This window comes from Marmota marmota, unplaced genomic scaffold, assembly GCF_001458135.2.
Source record: "Marmota marmota marmota unplaced genomic scaffold, marMar, whole genome shotgun sequence".
NCBI classification, from domain to species: Eukaryota; Metazoa; Chordata; class Mammalia; order Rodentia; family Sciuridae; genus Marmota; species Marmota marmota.
Window position 1 is genome coordinate 4,934,053 of NW_026000102.1, and position 13,973 is coordinate 4,948,025.

Here is a 13,973-nt window from a genome sequence, read left to right on the forward strand (position 1 = left end):
TGCCCCCCATAGGGCAGGGCAGGCCTCCAGGCAGCATGGCCCTGCCAGTCTGAGCCCTGCTTCCCCTGCACCCCCGTCTGCTCCCAGCGTCCTGCAGGTGCTTGACGCTCCCCTGGGAGGAGAGTGGGCTGGGTAGACATGGTGCACGTGGGGTCCCGTTCTCTCCCGGGGGCCATGAGGAGGCTGGTTGCTTCTTCCTGTGACAGGAGGGCGTCTTGGCTGGTGGGCCCTGCCCTGGGGTAGTTCATGTCTTGGTTGAGGCTGCGTCCCCTCCACCCACCTCCTTCCTGAATGCTCAGGCCCAGTGAGGCCACTGTGGTAATGAGTGGTGGCCAGGGCCTCACCTGCCCACAGGTCCCCCACCTCCCAACTTCTTCTCTCGCCTGAGGTTGGGACTTAGGTGCTCTGAGCCATGTGATCTCCCCGAGGTGCTGTGGGCAGAGGAGGGGTGGGGTGGGTGGTGATGGTGAACCTGAACATGAAGGATGAGGACTCAGTGGGTTGAAAGGAAGGAGAGCAAGAGGGAGGCCAGAGCCCTCCTAGGCAGGAGGCCCCCATGTAGCAGTATTGACCTGTGACCTCCCAGTGGACCCCTTGAGGCCCAGCCCTGTGACCAGGCCAGTTGGGGCACCATGTGCCCTACGTGGGGCTTGTGAGGCAGGTCTCCTGTCAGCTGGGAAGTCCTCCGCTCCCTGCCCCCTCTCCAGGCAGAGCCCCCACCCACACCCCATGGCACTTCTGCCAGGGGCTGCTGGATCTCCCCAGGGCCATCTTGCCAGAGCTGTTCTCCTGGTGTTTGTACCAAGACAGGGAGGGGCATCCCTCATCCCTGCCCTTCTCTCTACCCAGGAGCCCAGCTCCAGAACCCATATCTGGTTCCCCCCGCCATGCCGGGCATTGACCCCAGGTTCTCTACCCCTGAGCTACATCCCCAGCTCTTTCTGAGACAGGGTCTCACTGATTTACTGAGGGTGTACATTCCTGAGCGTGGCTGTGAACTTGTGATCCTCCTGCCTCAGCTTCCCGTGTTGGGGCTCGTGTGGGTGGGGAGCAGTGCCTGCTACCTAGAGCCTAGTCAGGGCCTCAAGCATGTGCTTCCTGTGCGCCTCAGTTTCACCATTGTGTAGGCCAAGAAAGGTGGGCGAGGACCCACCGACCCTGGTTGCCTGCTGCTGCTCACCTGCTCCTCCAGGGAGCCCTCCTCACCAGCGCTCACCCACTTGAAGGGGTCTGGCCTTGGAATATCTGGGCCTGATGGTGGTGGGGTTCTGCAGAACTTACCCAAATGGGCATGTGACCTGGGGGCACCAATGAGGCATGACAGTTTGCACCTTGAAAAGGCTTTGGTGCAAGTTGGCAGGGTGCTCTGGCCAGGCCTTCTGTGTCAGCTATCTGCAGGTGGTAAGGGACCCCTACCTGGGGGCCAGTACTGCTTCGGGCATGGGTGGTGCCTGCCCCTTGAGGCATGCATTCTCCTTCCCAGCCACCAGTCGAGTGCCCCCCACGGCCCCTCTTCTCTGGTTCTTGTGGAGACCAGCACTGTGGCCAGGAGGGGATCTGGGAGAAGGACCTTGATGCCCCGGGTTCCCCACCTGCTGTGGAGTCCATCCCTGAGTGGGCTCTCACATGGAGCCAGGTCTGTAGTCGAGGAGGCCTTTGGGGCCGAACCTGTGACCTTCAAAAGCAGACCTGGGTGTCCTTTTCCAGAAACCTGTATGCGGGTCATGGTGTAGGAGGCGGCGGATCCCAGAGAGGAGGCGCTGGGCTGGCAAGGGCTGCAGAGGGGTGAGGAGGACCCCTGCATGAGTGGAGGGCGTGGTGGCATTGTCCCTAACTTGGGGGGCTGCACGTGGCTGATGTCCTGCTCAGTGCAGGTGGCTTCAACAGTGCTGATAAAGACAGTCTGGAGGGGACGGCAGGGCACACCCCCCCAGAGGGGGACTTGGCACTCTGCCAGGCCTCTGTGATGCTCACTTGGGGACCTCCGACGCCCCGGACCTCAGCACTCATGTGTGCTGCCCAGGGCTCCAGGCATTTGCGAGCTGGGCCCCTCCTCTCCTGGCGCCTCCCCGCCCCCACGCTGGCTCCTTCAGCCTCCTGTCTATTTTTAGCTCCCTTCCCCAGGGCCCTGCTGACACAGGCGCAGCCTCTGTGCACAGTTGTTTCTGGATGGATGTTTGTTGGGGGCCTGCGTGCTGCGCCTCAGCAGCTGTCACTCGTGCTGGGGATCGGGCTGTTGGTCTGGATGCCAGTGCCCTCTGACCTTGGAGCAACGACTGACCTGCGATGGCTCAAGCCAGGAAGCAGGGCTCCATGGAGGGGCAGCTACAGCTGTGACCACCCAGACCCATGGACCGGAAGTGGGAAAATGGCCTGTGGAAGGGACAGCAGGGAAACCACCTCCTGCACCCAGCCCTGGCTTCCGGGCGCCCAGCACTAAGGTGGCCTGGTGCCTCCGATGGGTGGGTTTTTTCTGTGCAGGGTGTAAGAAGCATATTAAGTCTTCAGGGGAGAGGACCAAATTCTGTGTTGGGGCCAGAGGAGGCTCCTGATTCCGTGTGTGTGGGCAGCACTTGCCACCAGTTCTTTGTTCCCGTGTACCTGTGTCTGCCAGAGAACTTGAGCATCCCAACCTCAGGAGGCAGAGTCCTTGCAGAGCAGATCTGGTGAGCTTGTCCCAGAAAGCCCAAAGCAGGAGGCTGTCAGCCAGCACTGGTGGATACTCACCTGCAGCCTCACACACCTGTGAGCTGGGGGCAGAGGCAGGCAGGACCCAGACTTGGCTCAGTGGTCAACCTTGAGTTGACAGGAAGGGGTCTGGAGGTTAAGATGGGGTTAAGAGGCCTGGGATGCGGCTGTCCTCCCTGGAGCAGGGCTCTGGGCCAGCCCCGCCACACTTGCAGCCTGCTGCACCTGCACATCCTCTCCACTGTCTTGCTCCCCGCCCCCCAGCAGCGCCTCAGTTTCCTGGGGCAGCACTGAGGGCAGCGATGAGTATGGAGCGTCCACCACGAGGCTGGGGAGACTGCTCTTAATGTGGCAGCTGTCTGCTTATCAAGATGGTACCCACTCGGCCAGCATGATGCTGTGGCCATTCCCTGCCTCTGGGGAAGGTGGGAATGGAGGAGGCGGGGGGCTGGGGTCCTCCTTGGGGCTGGTCATGGAGAGCTGGGACCTATACCGAGGGCCAGCTGCTGCACATGTTGCCAGTTGCATCCTATCCATGTGGCACATCTGGAGTTAGGGCAGATCTTCCCCTCGTGACAGGAGGACCATGAGGAACATGGGGGTGACTGCCCTGGGACTGCCAGGACCCTTGCTGGTGTGGCTCTGGGAGTGGCCCTTCTCAGCCTGGGCCTGTGAGGAGGGTCTGAGATGTGGCCTTAAGCTGCGCCACACCTACTCAGTGCAGGGCCCTGCGTCATCCGGAGGAGATCTCAGGAAACCGCCTCAGTGTTCAGGAAACGTGGCTGTTTAGAGCAGCTGCTGGGCCTGGCCAGGGTGCTTGCTGGACAGGTGTTTGCCCCATGGGCCTCTGTGACTCTCCACAGAGATCAGGTGCTTTTCTGCCCTGTAGTTGAGTCTTGTTGGGGCCTCAGCACAGATGGGGCTTCTGCTGGCCTCACCTCTGTCACTGCCCCATGACTCAACCTGCCCCTTCACTTCCCACCTAGTGGACTCACCTGTGCAGCCAGTGCAGAGCCCCGCGGCCACTCGGTCCACCACAGCTGGTCAGGAAGATGGCACAGTGGGTGCAGGAGCACCTGGCCCTGGGCACCATCTGACCTGCTGCCCCAGCATGAGCGCAGGATGCCTGCCTGAGGTCGGCTAGGGAGGCCCTTGGTGGTCCCAGCTGTGGCTACCCCTCCTTGGAGGCTTGCTTCCTGGCTTGAGCCATCACAGGCCAGCCGTTCCTCCGTGAGGTCTTTCTGGAAGGCCCTTGTGCCTTTGCACTGAGGAGGTGGCACAGGTGGGACTTTCCGTGCTCCGGTGGCCCTTCCCCTGGAGCATACGGCAGCAGCGCAGGAGGCCGTCACCTTTCTGGCTAGGATGAACAGGGAAACTTCTCTCTGTGGCCTGGCGTGGCAGGAGGGATGCCCAGACTACAGGACTGCAGGGGCCCCGGGGGCTGCAGTTTGGTGAGATACTTTGGTGTCATGGAGACCACTGGGCCCCAAGCTCCTGCATGCTGAGGCTCCATAACCACTTTTAGGGAATTTCACAGCCAGAAGAGCCTCCAGCACTCTGGCCCTCTGTCTTCCCTTTGATCCTGCTGGGGACAAGATGGTTTCCCACTGGTCACTGGCTGTCCCAGCCTCTTCCGTCGTCCTTGCCTGTTGAGCAGCGTAAGCTCGGGTGCCTATAGTTGTTGGCTAGGCGGGGGTGTAGCAGGTGGTGTCGGTCTCAGCAAGAGCAGGCGCAGTTTGCCTCTGAGGGATCCTGTCCCCAGCCGGCTGCCAGCCCACAGGTACGAGTCACAGACGGACCTACAAAGTCCTTGGAGCTGAGGCGCGCTCGCCAACTTCCTGTCAGGTGTCAGGGAAGTGTCGGGTCATGAAGCCACCCCAGTGCCTGACTGGCCAGTGCTCAGGCACTTGGAGTAGCTGGGATCCTCTCCCCGGAACCAGCATTGGGGCCACACACATGGTCAGCAGGGGAGAGGAGGGCGCATGTCCCCAGCCCCACCTCGAGCCTGGCTCTTTTCCCGCTGCCTTGGATTCTGCACTCTGCCAGTCCGTCCATGCCCACGTGTCCCGGCATAGACGTGTGTTCCTGCCTCTTTGCCAGCAGCACTGGCCACAGGCCTGTGGGGCACACAGCAGAGTGGGGGTGTCTGCCTGCCTGCTCCACTCACAGTCCACAAGAGGCACTGGCCACCAATACTGGGGCACAAGGAGGCCATGCTGTGACGGGGTGTGGGCTGGGAGGGCACAGGGGATGGCCAGTCTGTCCCAGACTCCACCAAGGCTGCTGTGGAGGGCAGGAGAGGTCACTGGGCTCAGATGAGACCAGGCCACCAGCACGGAGGTTTCCTAGCAGTCTCACTTCTGGTGTGGCCTGGGTGGGGGAAGGGACCACCCACCCCAAGTGTGGAGAGCCACGCCGTTTCTTGACGGCCTGCTGCTCTGTTCTCAAGGGGCATGGAGGGCCCTGGCACCCCTCTGTGGAGAATAGGACTCAGAAGGCCCCCCGCCCGTGTGTGCATGTGCAGACCCATATGTTCCCAGACACACGTGGCGTCAGTGAAGCTCCCCTGCTGCAGGCAGAGTTGGCGCTGGAGGGCAGGTAGGGAAGCCTAAGTCATTGCACAGGCCTGCCAGTTATGCCCCTGTGTCCACTGCCAGCCCTGCTGAGCTGAGCCCTCAGTCCTGAGCCTTCTGGTGGTGGTTGGAGTGGACGGCGCAGTGTTTGTTGAGTGAAACCACCAGTTTTGAATCTTTGACGTGTAGAGTTAAGACTTCCTTGTTTTGATCATTTGGTCATTTGTTCAACAGAGGAGCCCCTCTGTGTCCCCAGACCCTGTGCTGCAGGGCGCAGAGTGTGCAGCAGGGCAGGGCTGCAGGGATGACACAGCCTGGTGGGGCCTCACGGGTGACCAGCGCTTGGCAGATGACAGCTGCAGTCTGTTGCTGTTGGTGAGGACAGTGGTGTCACAAGCCCGGCTGCAGGGCTGCCGAGCCTCCACCATGGGGACAAGCAGACTCCTCTTCACCCTTCGTCACCCCACCTCGCTTGCGACCTCCCATTAGCCTCTGTGTGGGGGTGTCTCAGGCACACACAGGAGCATTATTTTGGAGTTTGTGTCTGTGCTGCCAGGTGGCTCTCCCTAGTGGTCTCATTATTGTTTGCTGCTGCAGGCCACCATCCAGAGAGGTACAGCTAGGTGCAGCGGCAGAGGAGTCAGCCCAGGTATGCAGGGGCAGTGGGTGTGTCCTGCGCCCATGCCTGGCTCTGCCCTGCCCAGGTGGGATCCTCCCGCGGAGCTGCATCCTGGGAGCCGGGGCTTGAGAGGACCGAGGGTGCTGAGCTTGCCCTTTCCTGGCCCAACAGTGGCCCTCAGCAGGCTGTGCTAAGTGTCCCGTGTCCCCTATAGTCAGAAGATGTTTTAATTGCTTTTGTAAGTGTCCCAAGATCCTTCTTGTCTCCATTAGATCACGGGAGAGGGCGTGCCATGTGGCTGCCTAATTGAGGAGGTCTGTGTCCCTCAGGCCGGCAGGAAACCGTTCTGTCGCCACCAGAGCCCTCATTGCACCAGACTCTCACTAATTACAGAAAGGACAAGCTATCGATTGTACTGAGGGTGGGACTTAGTCACTTGACCTCTGTGCCACGTTCCAAAATGTGTGTTCTTGAAGCACAGAAAATGCAAAGTGGAAAGCATTTGGTTTGCAGTGCTGGGCTGAAAAGCCACAGGCTTCCCCTGCAGTGGAAAGGAGCCCAGAAGGTGGCACTTGGCAGGAGACACTGAGGAGAGGGAAGAGATGCAGATCCCGGCCCGGGGTCATCGGGCAGGCACAGCTGGGGCCTGGCACCAGTGCTGGGCAGAGCCCTGGGCATGGAGGAGGCAGTGTGCCTTTGACCTGTACAGAGGGACCTTCCCTCAGACCCCGTTCCCATGGGTGGGCACAGTGCCCTAAAGGCCTTGCTGCTGTGAGTTGTCCCCTGGGCCATCTGACTGTCCTCCCAGGTCAGTGTCTCGAGTGAGCAGATGTACATTAGCAGGGCATGTCCTCGGAGCTGGTGCCAGCCTCCTTACAAAATGGTCTCCAAGGTCCTGTGCCTGGCCCTAGAAAGCATGTCTCCATGTCCCCTCCTTGAGTGCTTCCCTACTCCACAGGTGAGGGGACCTGGCCCTAGGAAGGTGCACAGTGCCTCTGATGCCTCCAGCCAGGTCCACAGGACCCAGAGTCATGCGCTCTGTCCCTTGCACCAGCCAGGCCCTCGGTTCACAGGGTCACTGGGTCCCAAGTTGCCTGCTGTCCCCTCTGCTCCCACCTTTTCTCTGCGGCTTGTGCACAGAGGCCTGGAAGGAGGTTGCAGGTAGGTGCTGTGGCCCGAGATCACAGCCCCTGTCCCTGCCACCGTGGAGATGTTTGGTTTCCCTGTGAAGCAGTTTTCCCCCCCCCCCTCCCTTCCAGGGATAGCAAGGCTCTGTGTTTACTTGCTTTGTTTGTGGAAAGGACCCACTATGAGGAGGTGGGGCTATGTCAGGGTGGGGGCTGTGCGCCGGGAGCCATCTGTCTCTGTGCCAGCCCCACACCTAGCGGGGACATGGCGGCCCCTTAGGCACTTGTGTGGGAGAGCTGTTGATGAGGCTCATGGCTGGGAGGCTGAATGCCTGTCAGCTGGGGCCAGGAACCCTGCTCCCACATGGAGCAGACGCTGGGTGGGTGCCTGGAACCTCACTGCCTTCGACTATAGATCTCTGCCCTGTCAGAACACCCCTCCAGGGACCTAGGTTGTCAGTGTGACAGTGCTTACGGGTGACTGCTCAGTGCAGAGAGGTTGAGGCTAACGAAGCAGAGTTCGGCTCTTAGGCCTGTCCCTGGACTGGTGCAGAACTGGGAACATTCAGCACTTGCCACTGTCCCTAGAGCGCTGAGGCCGTCCCCTGGACTCTTCCTCCCAGGCTCTCGTGAAGGCTTGGCCGCGTTCCCTGGCAGCCTCCTGCACGTCCATCATCAGATAGCGTCAGTTCTGACCGAGAGCAGGTCCTGTGATGAGTTCACTGTGAGAATTAAACACGGAAGAGACCGTGGAGCAGCCTGGAGGCTTCACCCTGCACCCTGGTTGGCTGCTAGAATTCCTGCCCTCAGCCTGTGCCCTCTCAGCACCCACACTGGGAGGACCCCGTGAGTTAAGCATCCAGAGCCTTAGATGCACGCCTTCTGGAACACCTAATGAGCTGATGGTTGCCAAGATCATAAGCATCTGCCACCGTTTGGAGTAATATGGTGGAAGGTGTCCGTAGGTCTGGCAGGGGACAAGCTTGGGAAAACTCCACCAGGCTGCACTGTCACAGCTGCACATGAGGCAGGGAGGGACAAGGGAAGGTGAGCAAGGCCTATTCGCATGTACAGGACCCTAGTGTGTCCCCTTAGGGTGTGCATCAGGACACCTCGCTCACCTCCCCGTCTGTCCTGATAAGGACCCCACCTGGTGCTGCCACATGCTGGTTCCAGGTGCACTTGGTGCTCCCCTACAAACGCTCCTCTTGAACCCCAGACCAGAGCATCAAGACCCAGGTCATCCGGCTGACCCCTCCGGCAGGCCCTGCGCTCGCCTGTGCCTCACATCTGCACCAGTGTGGGGGGACGGCTGCTCCCCATCAGATGAGGAGACTGAAGTGGTGGGGGGGGAGCTTGCCTGAGGTCCCCCAACTGGCTCGCTCTGGCCGACCCAGCCGCTCTCTGTTGCCTGGTGCCCTGCAGTCCGCCGGGATGACCATCCCAGTGTCAATGCCTGTCTCTGCCATTTGGTGGGTCTGCCCAGGTGGTGGTGAGTGGCAACTATGGGCAGATGGTCTGGGTGCCTTTTGGGTTGGGAGGGTCCACATCAGGCCTCCTTCCACCACAGCTGGCCTCCCTGAATCCCCTGCCCCTGCTCAGTGCCATTAGCTGCTCTCTTGTCCCTGTGAGGCCTGCTTTATCTCCAGGGTGCAGCCTGCCCCTCCCAGCACCTGGCAGTGCCCTCTCCCTGCTCTGCCATTCTTTTGCCATGCCCTTGTCACTAGTCTATGTACTACATTATTTTCCTATTTTTCTATGTATTATCAGTCCCTGAGGATGGGGTCCCCCAGCTCCCAGCACAAAACAGCACTTGGGGGGACTGAATGAATGGAGACTTCGTCACTGGTGCAGAGAAGGAGTTTAGTTTGAACTTGGCAAGTGTTTCTTCCACTCACCGTCCCTCATGTGCCAGGATTTGGTGGGGGTGCCTGCCACACTGTCCTCTGACCCCTGTGCTGGCCTGGGGTGTAAGGGCTTCGCTGAGGCATAACCACACGCAGCACAGCCGGCTCACGCGCAGGTGGCCCCAGGTTTCCACGCACCCAGCTCGCACATCCTCGCCACTGTCCACTTTGGGACACCCCCAGCCCCTCTGTGTCCCAGTCCCGGGGGGCAGCCACTAACCACTTTGTCTCTGGATTTGCTCACTGTGAGTGTTTCATGCAAATGGTCTCAGTCGGTAATGGCCCCTCGTGACGGGCCCCTCCGTGTTGGTTTCGCATGGTGGTGTCAAACATGGACTGTGAGGGCCCTGAGCTTGGCCCACATCATGGTAGAGCAGGTAGGGAGGGCCTCGGGGCTAGGGAGCACTGAGGCTGGAATTGGAGCAGCCCAGCCGCTCTCCCTGGTCTGGAGGGGAGGTGATGCTGGGTCCGGGGCGGAATGAGAGGCCTCCCAGAAAGGGCGAGCAGCGAGGTGGGGCCCTGAGGGGGCAGGCCTGGGTCCTCCCAGGGAGCGCTTGGACTCCAGGCTGTCAAGGCCAGCTTTGAGGGTACGTGGGCCAAGCTGATGGCCAGAGGGGACCAGCTACCACTCGGCCACACCCAGGTTGCTGGTAATCCTTGGCCTGGCCAAACGAGCTGGGAAAAACAAAATGACCTTTTTTTTTTTTTTTTTAGTTGTAGATGTTCACAACACCTTTATTTTATTTATTTTTATGTGGTGCTGAGGATTGAACCCAGGGCCTCACATGTGCTAGGCAAGCGCTCTACCACTGAGCTACAGTCCCAGCCCAACAAACTGATCTTACTTTGCGATTTCAGACCCTTGGTGCCAGTGTGCATTGTTCCTCGTGAGCGGCCACCTAGTGTGCGGGCTCCCAGACCCATTTGGCCCCAGACCAAATAGAGCAGGGAAGGGCATCATCAAAGAGAGGACCAGGGTGCACAGCCCAGAGGATTCCACAGACGGGTATCTCCTGGGCCCAGCAGCCTCCCTCAGCCCTACCACAGGTCCTGGCCTTGGGTGGGCCATTCCTGGTGGCCTTCAAGGGCACCTGTGGCGGCTCCTGAGCTCATGTTCTCCATTCTGCAAAGCCATTTGCTCCTTCTTGGCTCCCTTGAGCTCTGAGAGCACTTGGCTGGTGACCATTAGGGACCACTTGGGGACCACTTGGGGACCAGGTACCTGCCCAGTATCCCATACTACATGTTCCCAGGAGTGCCAGGGAAGAAGCGGGAAGTCTCTTCCCACTTCAGGAAGGCCGAGTCTCGGCAGAGGGCCCAGGTAAACGTCCCCTCGGTCCAGCTGCCCTTCACAGGCCCAGCATACATTCTTTGGAGTTTCCTCATGTCCAAGCCTCTTGCCTCCTTTCCTCTCTCTGGGGGACAAGTGTTCCCCCAGGTAGAGGGAAGGCCACCAGCAAAGAGCTGGGCTTTTACGCTAGAAGGAGCATGTGGTCCAGTGCACTTTGACCCTCTAGCTGTCCTCCCATGCCTGCCAAAGCCAGCAAAACCCAGTGCCCAGCCCACCAGGCCTCAGCTCCAAAACACCCACAAGCTCTGTAGTGCTTGCTCTGCCCAAGGTGAGGTCCCCAGAGAGGTAGGCAGGAAGCAGGCCTCAGCCACACCAAGAGACTCCATGAGGGAGAGAAAGACCCCCACTACTCTAGCCTGGTGACTTTGACCTTGCATTCTTGGCCACTTCACATTGTCTCCCACTTGGCAGGACTGGATGAAGACGGACCACACCAAGTGAGGTCCATACCCAGCAGCATCACATCACTTGGGAGCTTCTAAGAACTGAGTCTCAGCCCAGTCCCAGGCCCACTGGATCAGACCCTGCATGCATGAGAAGCCCTGCCCTAGCACATCTGCCCAACTGTGCACGGGAGCCCTCTGCTGGGCCCCCCATTCTGGGCCTCAAGCCCACCAGCCCCCAGAAATCTCAGGAGTCTTGCCCTCTTAGAACTTATGCTAATGCAGAGAAAGAACCTTTTCTCTTCCCTGGGCTGTTTCAAGTCAACAGCCTGGAGTTCTGCTCTCTTAAGTCAGCCAGAGGTCAGACCAGAGCAGCAGGAGGGATTCCTTCCATAAAGTGTCTTAGAACAGGACTCACAGCCCCTGTGGGGACCTAGCCCTGTGTCTTTCAATACCCTTGTGTCTGACAGACACCAAGCTGGCAAAAGCCTGGACAGTGTACACCTGGTGACATTTAGGGAGCAATTCTGGAGAAGGCTGAGGGGAGGAGGCATTGGTGTGACTTGACGTTACATCCTCTGCCTGCCGTTCTCTCTTCTGCCAATTCACCATTTGTCTGTAGAACACGTAGGCCTAAAAATAGCTGCTGGGGCTTGGAGTCATAGTGGATGAAGGGCAGCGGCCCCGTTTCTTTGGCTTACAGACACCCTCAAAACGTCGAAGTGAAATGGCATCCCAGGGGAATTAGTACAGCTCATTAAACCTGAATCCTGGCCAGGGCAATTCGAGGCAGAACTTGGTAGTGGCACAGATGGGGCCTCAGAAGTGACCACCTAATGCTCCTGCTTTGGCATCTGCCCAGGGTTCATGGCAGGCTCCTCCTGAGAGTGTAGGGGGTACTGCCCTTCACAGTGCCAGCCCACCAGCAGGCATGAACCAGGACCATCCTGGGCAGAACCCAGCCAGAACCAAAAAGTCCACCAGCCAGCCTGCTCTACCCACTAAGGATGCGGTGCAGCCTCGCAAGTTGTTCAAAGGAACAGTAGCGAGGTGCATTAGGTCCAAGAGGCCACTTTCTGAGCACCTGCATGGCCAGAGCAGGTTGGCAGGGCCACCTCCCCACAAAGCAGGCCCTGTTGGCACCTGAGGCAGGCCAGTGGCCTTCTCAAGGTCACTGCCAGATCAGTGTTCCTGCCTTCCCTAGGATAACATGCCCCAGGCATCTGGCTTCCCCTGGCAGCAGAACAAATGCAAGGTTCCTCTTTTCCTTGCTCTCTGCTCACACCCAGCTCTAGCGCCAGCCTTCCCACCTTTCATTATCAAGTGCATTTTCAACTGAAGTGCATTACCAAAGGGACACTGGGCTTGGAATTCCAACCACTGTGAAAGGTAAAGAGGGCATGTCTGTAGGACTTAGCAGACTCTGCCAGGTTAGGAGGATGCAGCAGGAGGCCTGTGCCTGGCATCCAGCAGCCCCAGGAGGCCATCAGGGCCAAGTTGGGTCCAAACCCTCCTGGGAAGGTGCAGACACACAGGCGGGGGAACCAGATTCTAGGAAGGACAGGGCCCAGGAGGGATCAGGTCACACAGCCTGCCTCGGGTTCAGCATCCTGTCTAACCTGTGCTGCTTCTCTGTGGCCCACAGCCCGAGACCGAGGATGAGAAAAAGCGCTTTGAAGAAGGCAAAGGACGGTACCTGCAGATGAAGGCAAAGCGACAGGGCCATACAGAGCCACAGCCCTAGACCCTTCTCCGCCATCGGGGCCTGAGCATCTGTGGTGACAGCCCCGGTTTCAGCCACTTAGAAGTTATCCCCTTGGCCAAACCCCCCCACTCCCGTTGAGAGCTGGTGCTGTGTGACGTATCCACGTGGCAGTGTTAACCTGCGCCCTGTCCTGAGAGCCTGTGCACCGAAGCTTTATTTATATCCTTCCAGTATAAACGCTACACAGTATTGTCCCAAATGCTGGAGGCATCCACAGGCACCCTAGGGATTGCTTCCGAGCATATTAAGGTATGTGAAGAATCCAGCGCCCTAATAAAGCTGCTGTTTGGCTGGACCTGTGAAGCCTGGTGGTCTTTTGTCGGGGGTCTGCTCTCCCACTAGACACAGGGTGTGGGGGCTCTCGTGTGCAGCCTCAGTCTTCCATTCTGTGAGCTTGTGCCTTCATCCTAGGCCCCACCCACTGAGCCCCAGCACCTGTGTGTGCCCCAGAATCTCAGGCGTAGCAGCCCCCCGTTCCTGTCTGGCTGTAGAGAGTGCATTTGCAGATTTGCAGCCTGGCTCCAGAGGTCCCACCCTGGCAGGAACCTGGAAGGGAGTAGACTCAGGGCCACATCCTCCATGTTGCTGTGTTCCTGTGTGGGTTGAGGGCATCTGGGTGTGTCTGGGTTGTGTGTCACCAGCAGCCCCTGGGGGTACATAAACCACTAAGGCCTCTGCAGGGGCCAGAACTCCACCCTCCACCCCAGTCCACCAAATATACCCATGGAGGAGGTGCCCAGGCTTGTCCCTGAAGTCCAAACATCTGTCCCACTGCCCGGAGAAGAGACTGGTCCGCCAGCAGCTGCAGCCTTGCACAGGCTCCCTCGGGCCCCTAGAGAGAGAACTCAGCTCCAGATGTAGAAACGCCCGCCCGCCAAGAGCTTTGGAATCTGTCTCGGGCCCCAGTCCTAGCTGACGGGGTTATTTCCTGCCTGGGAGCAAGGGGAGAGAACCGGCTGAAACTTCATAAAGCCCCAGCAGCTCTGCCCTCCTACCGCTCAGCCACTAGAGGCTGGCTCTGGCAGCGTTGATCATCCCCAGCTCCACCCACAACCCATGCCACAGGGAGGCCCTGAGCTTACGAAGCCACTGAGGGCAAGCAGAAAGCTAGATGAGGCCCCCTAAGCCGTGCTTTGTGAACCAGAGCCAGCCACACCATCCCCAGCAGTGCCTGGGCTCACTGAGGGGGCAGGGACCTAGGCATCTGCATCCTTCATAAGAAGGTGGGCCTGGCCTCAGACTCCCTAGTTCTGTGCCACCTTGGGCACTCAACCTGACCTTGGGGAAGTCAGGTACCTAAAACCCACCACCCAGGTGTGTGAAGTACAAAGCACCAGACCCAAGACAACATGGAATAAGTAAACCCAGGGCAGCCATTAGGGTCCATCTGCCACATGCCCCAAAGCCAGCAAAACCCAGTGCCCAGCCCACCAGGCCTCAGCTCCAAAACACCCACAAGCTCTGTAGTGCTTGCTCTGCCCAAGGTGAGGTCCCCAGAGAGGTAGGCAGGAAGCAGGCCTCAGCCACACCAAGAGACTCCATGAGCGAGAGAAAGACCCC

The 13,973-nt window shown here is 59.3% G+C and overlaps 1 protein-coding gene across 5 annotated transcripts in view; it reads left to right on the forward strand.

Moving 5' to 3' along the window:
* The window catches only part of Acot7 (acyl-CoA thioesterase 7), an 83,764-nt gene extending 71,056 nt beyond the window's left edge, over positions 1–12,708 (forward strand). For all 5 annotated transcript variants that reach the window (XR_007340807.1, XM_048783716.1, XM_048783715.1 and 2 more), the window contains one exon: positions 12,294–12,708. Coding sequence is in view for 4 of the 5 variants with exons in the window: in XM_048783716.1 (XP_048639673.1) it covers positions 12,294–12,392 (99 nt within the window). In the remaining variant the exon portion in view is untranslated. The remainder of the gene's footprint in view (positions 1–12,293) is intronic.
* The last annotated feature ends 1,265 nt before the right edge of the window (positions 12,709–13,973 follow it).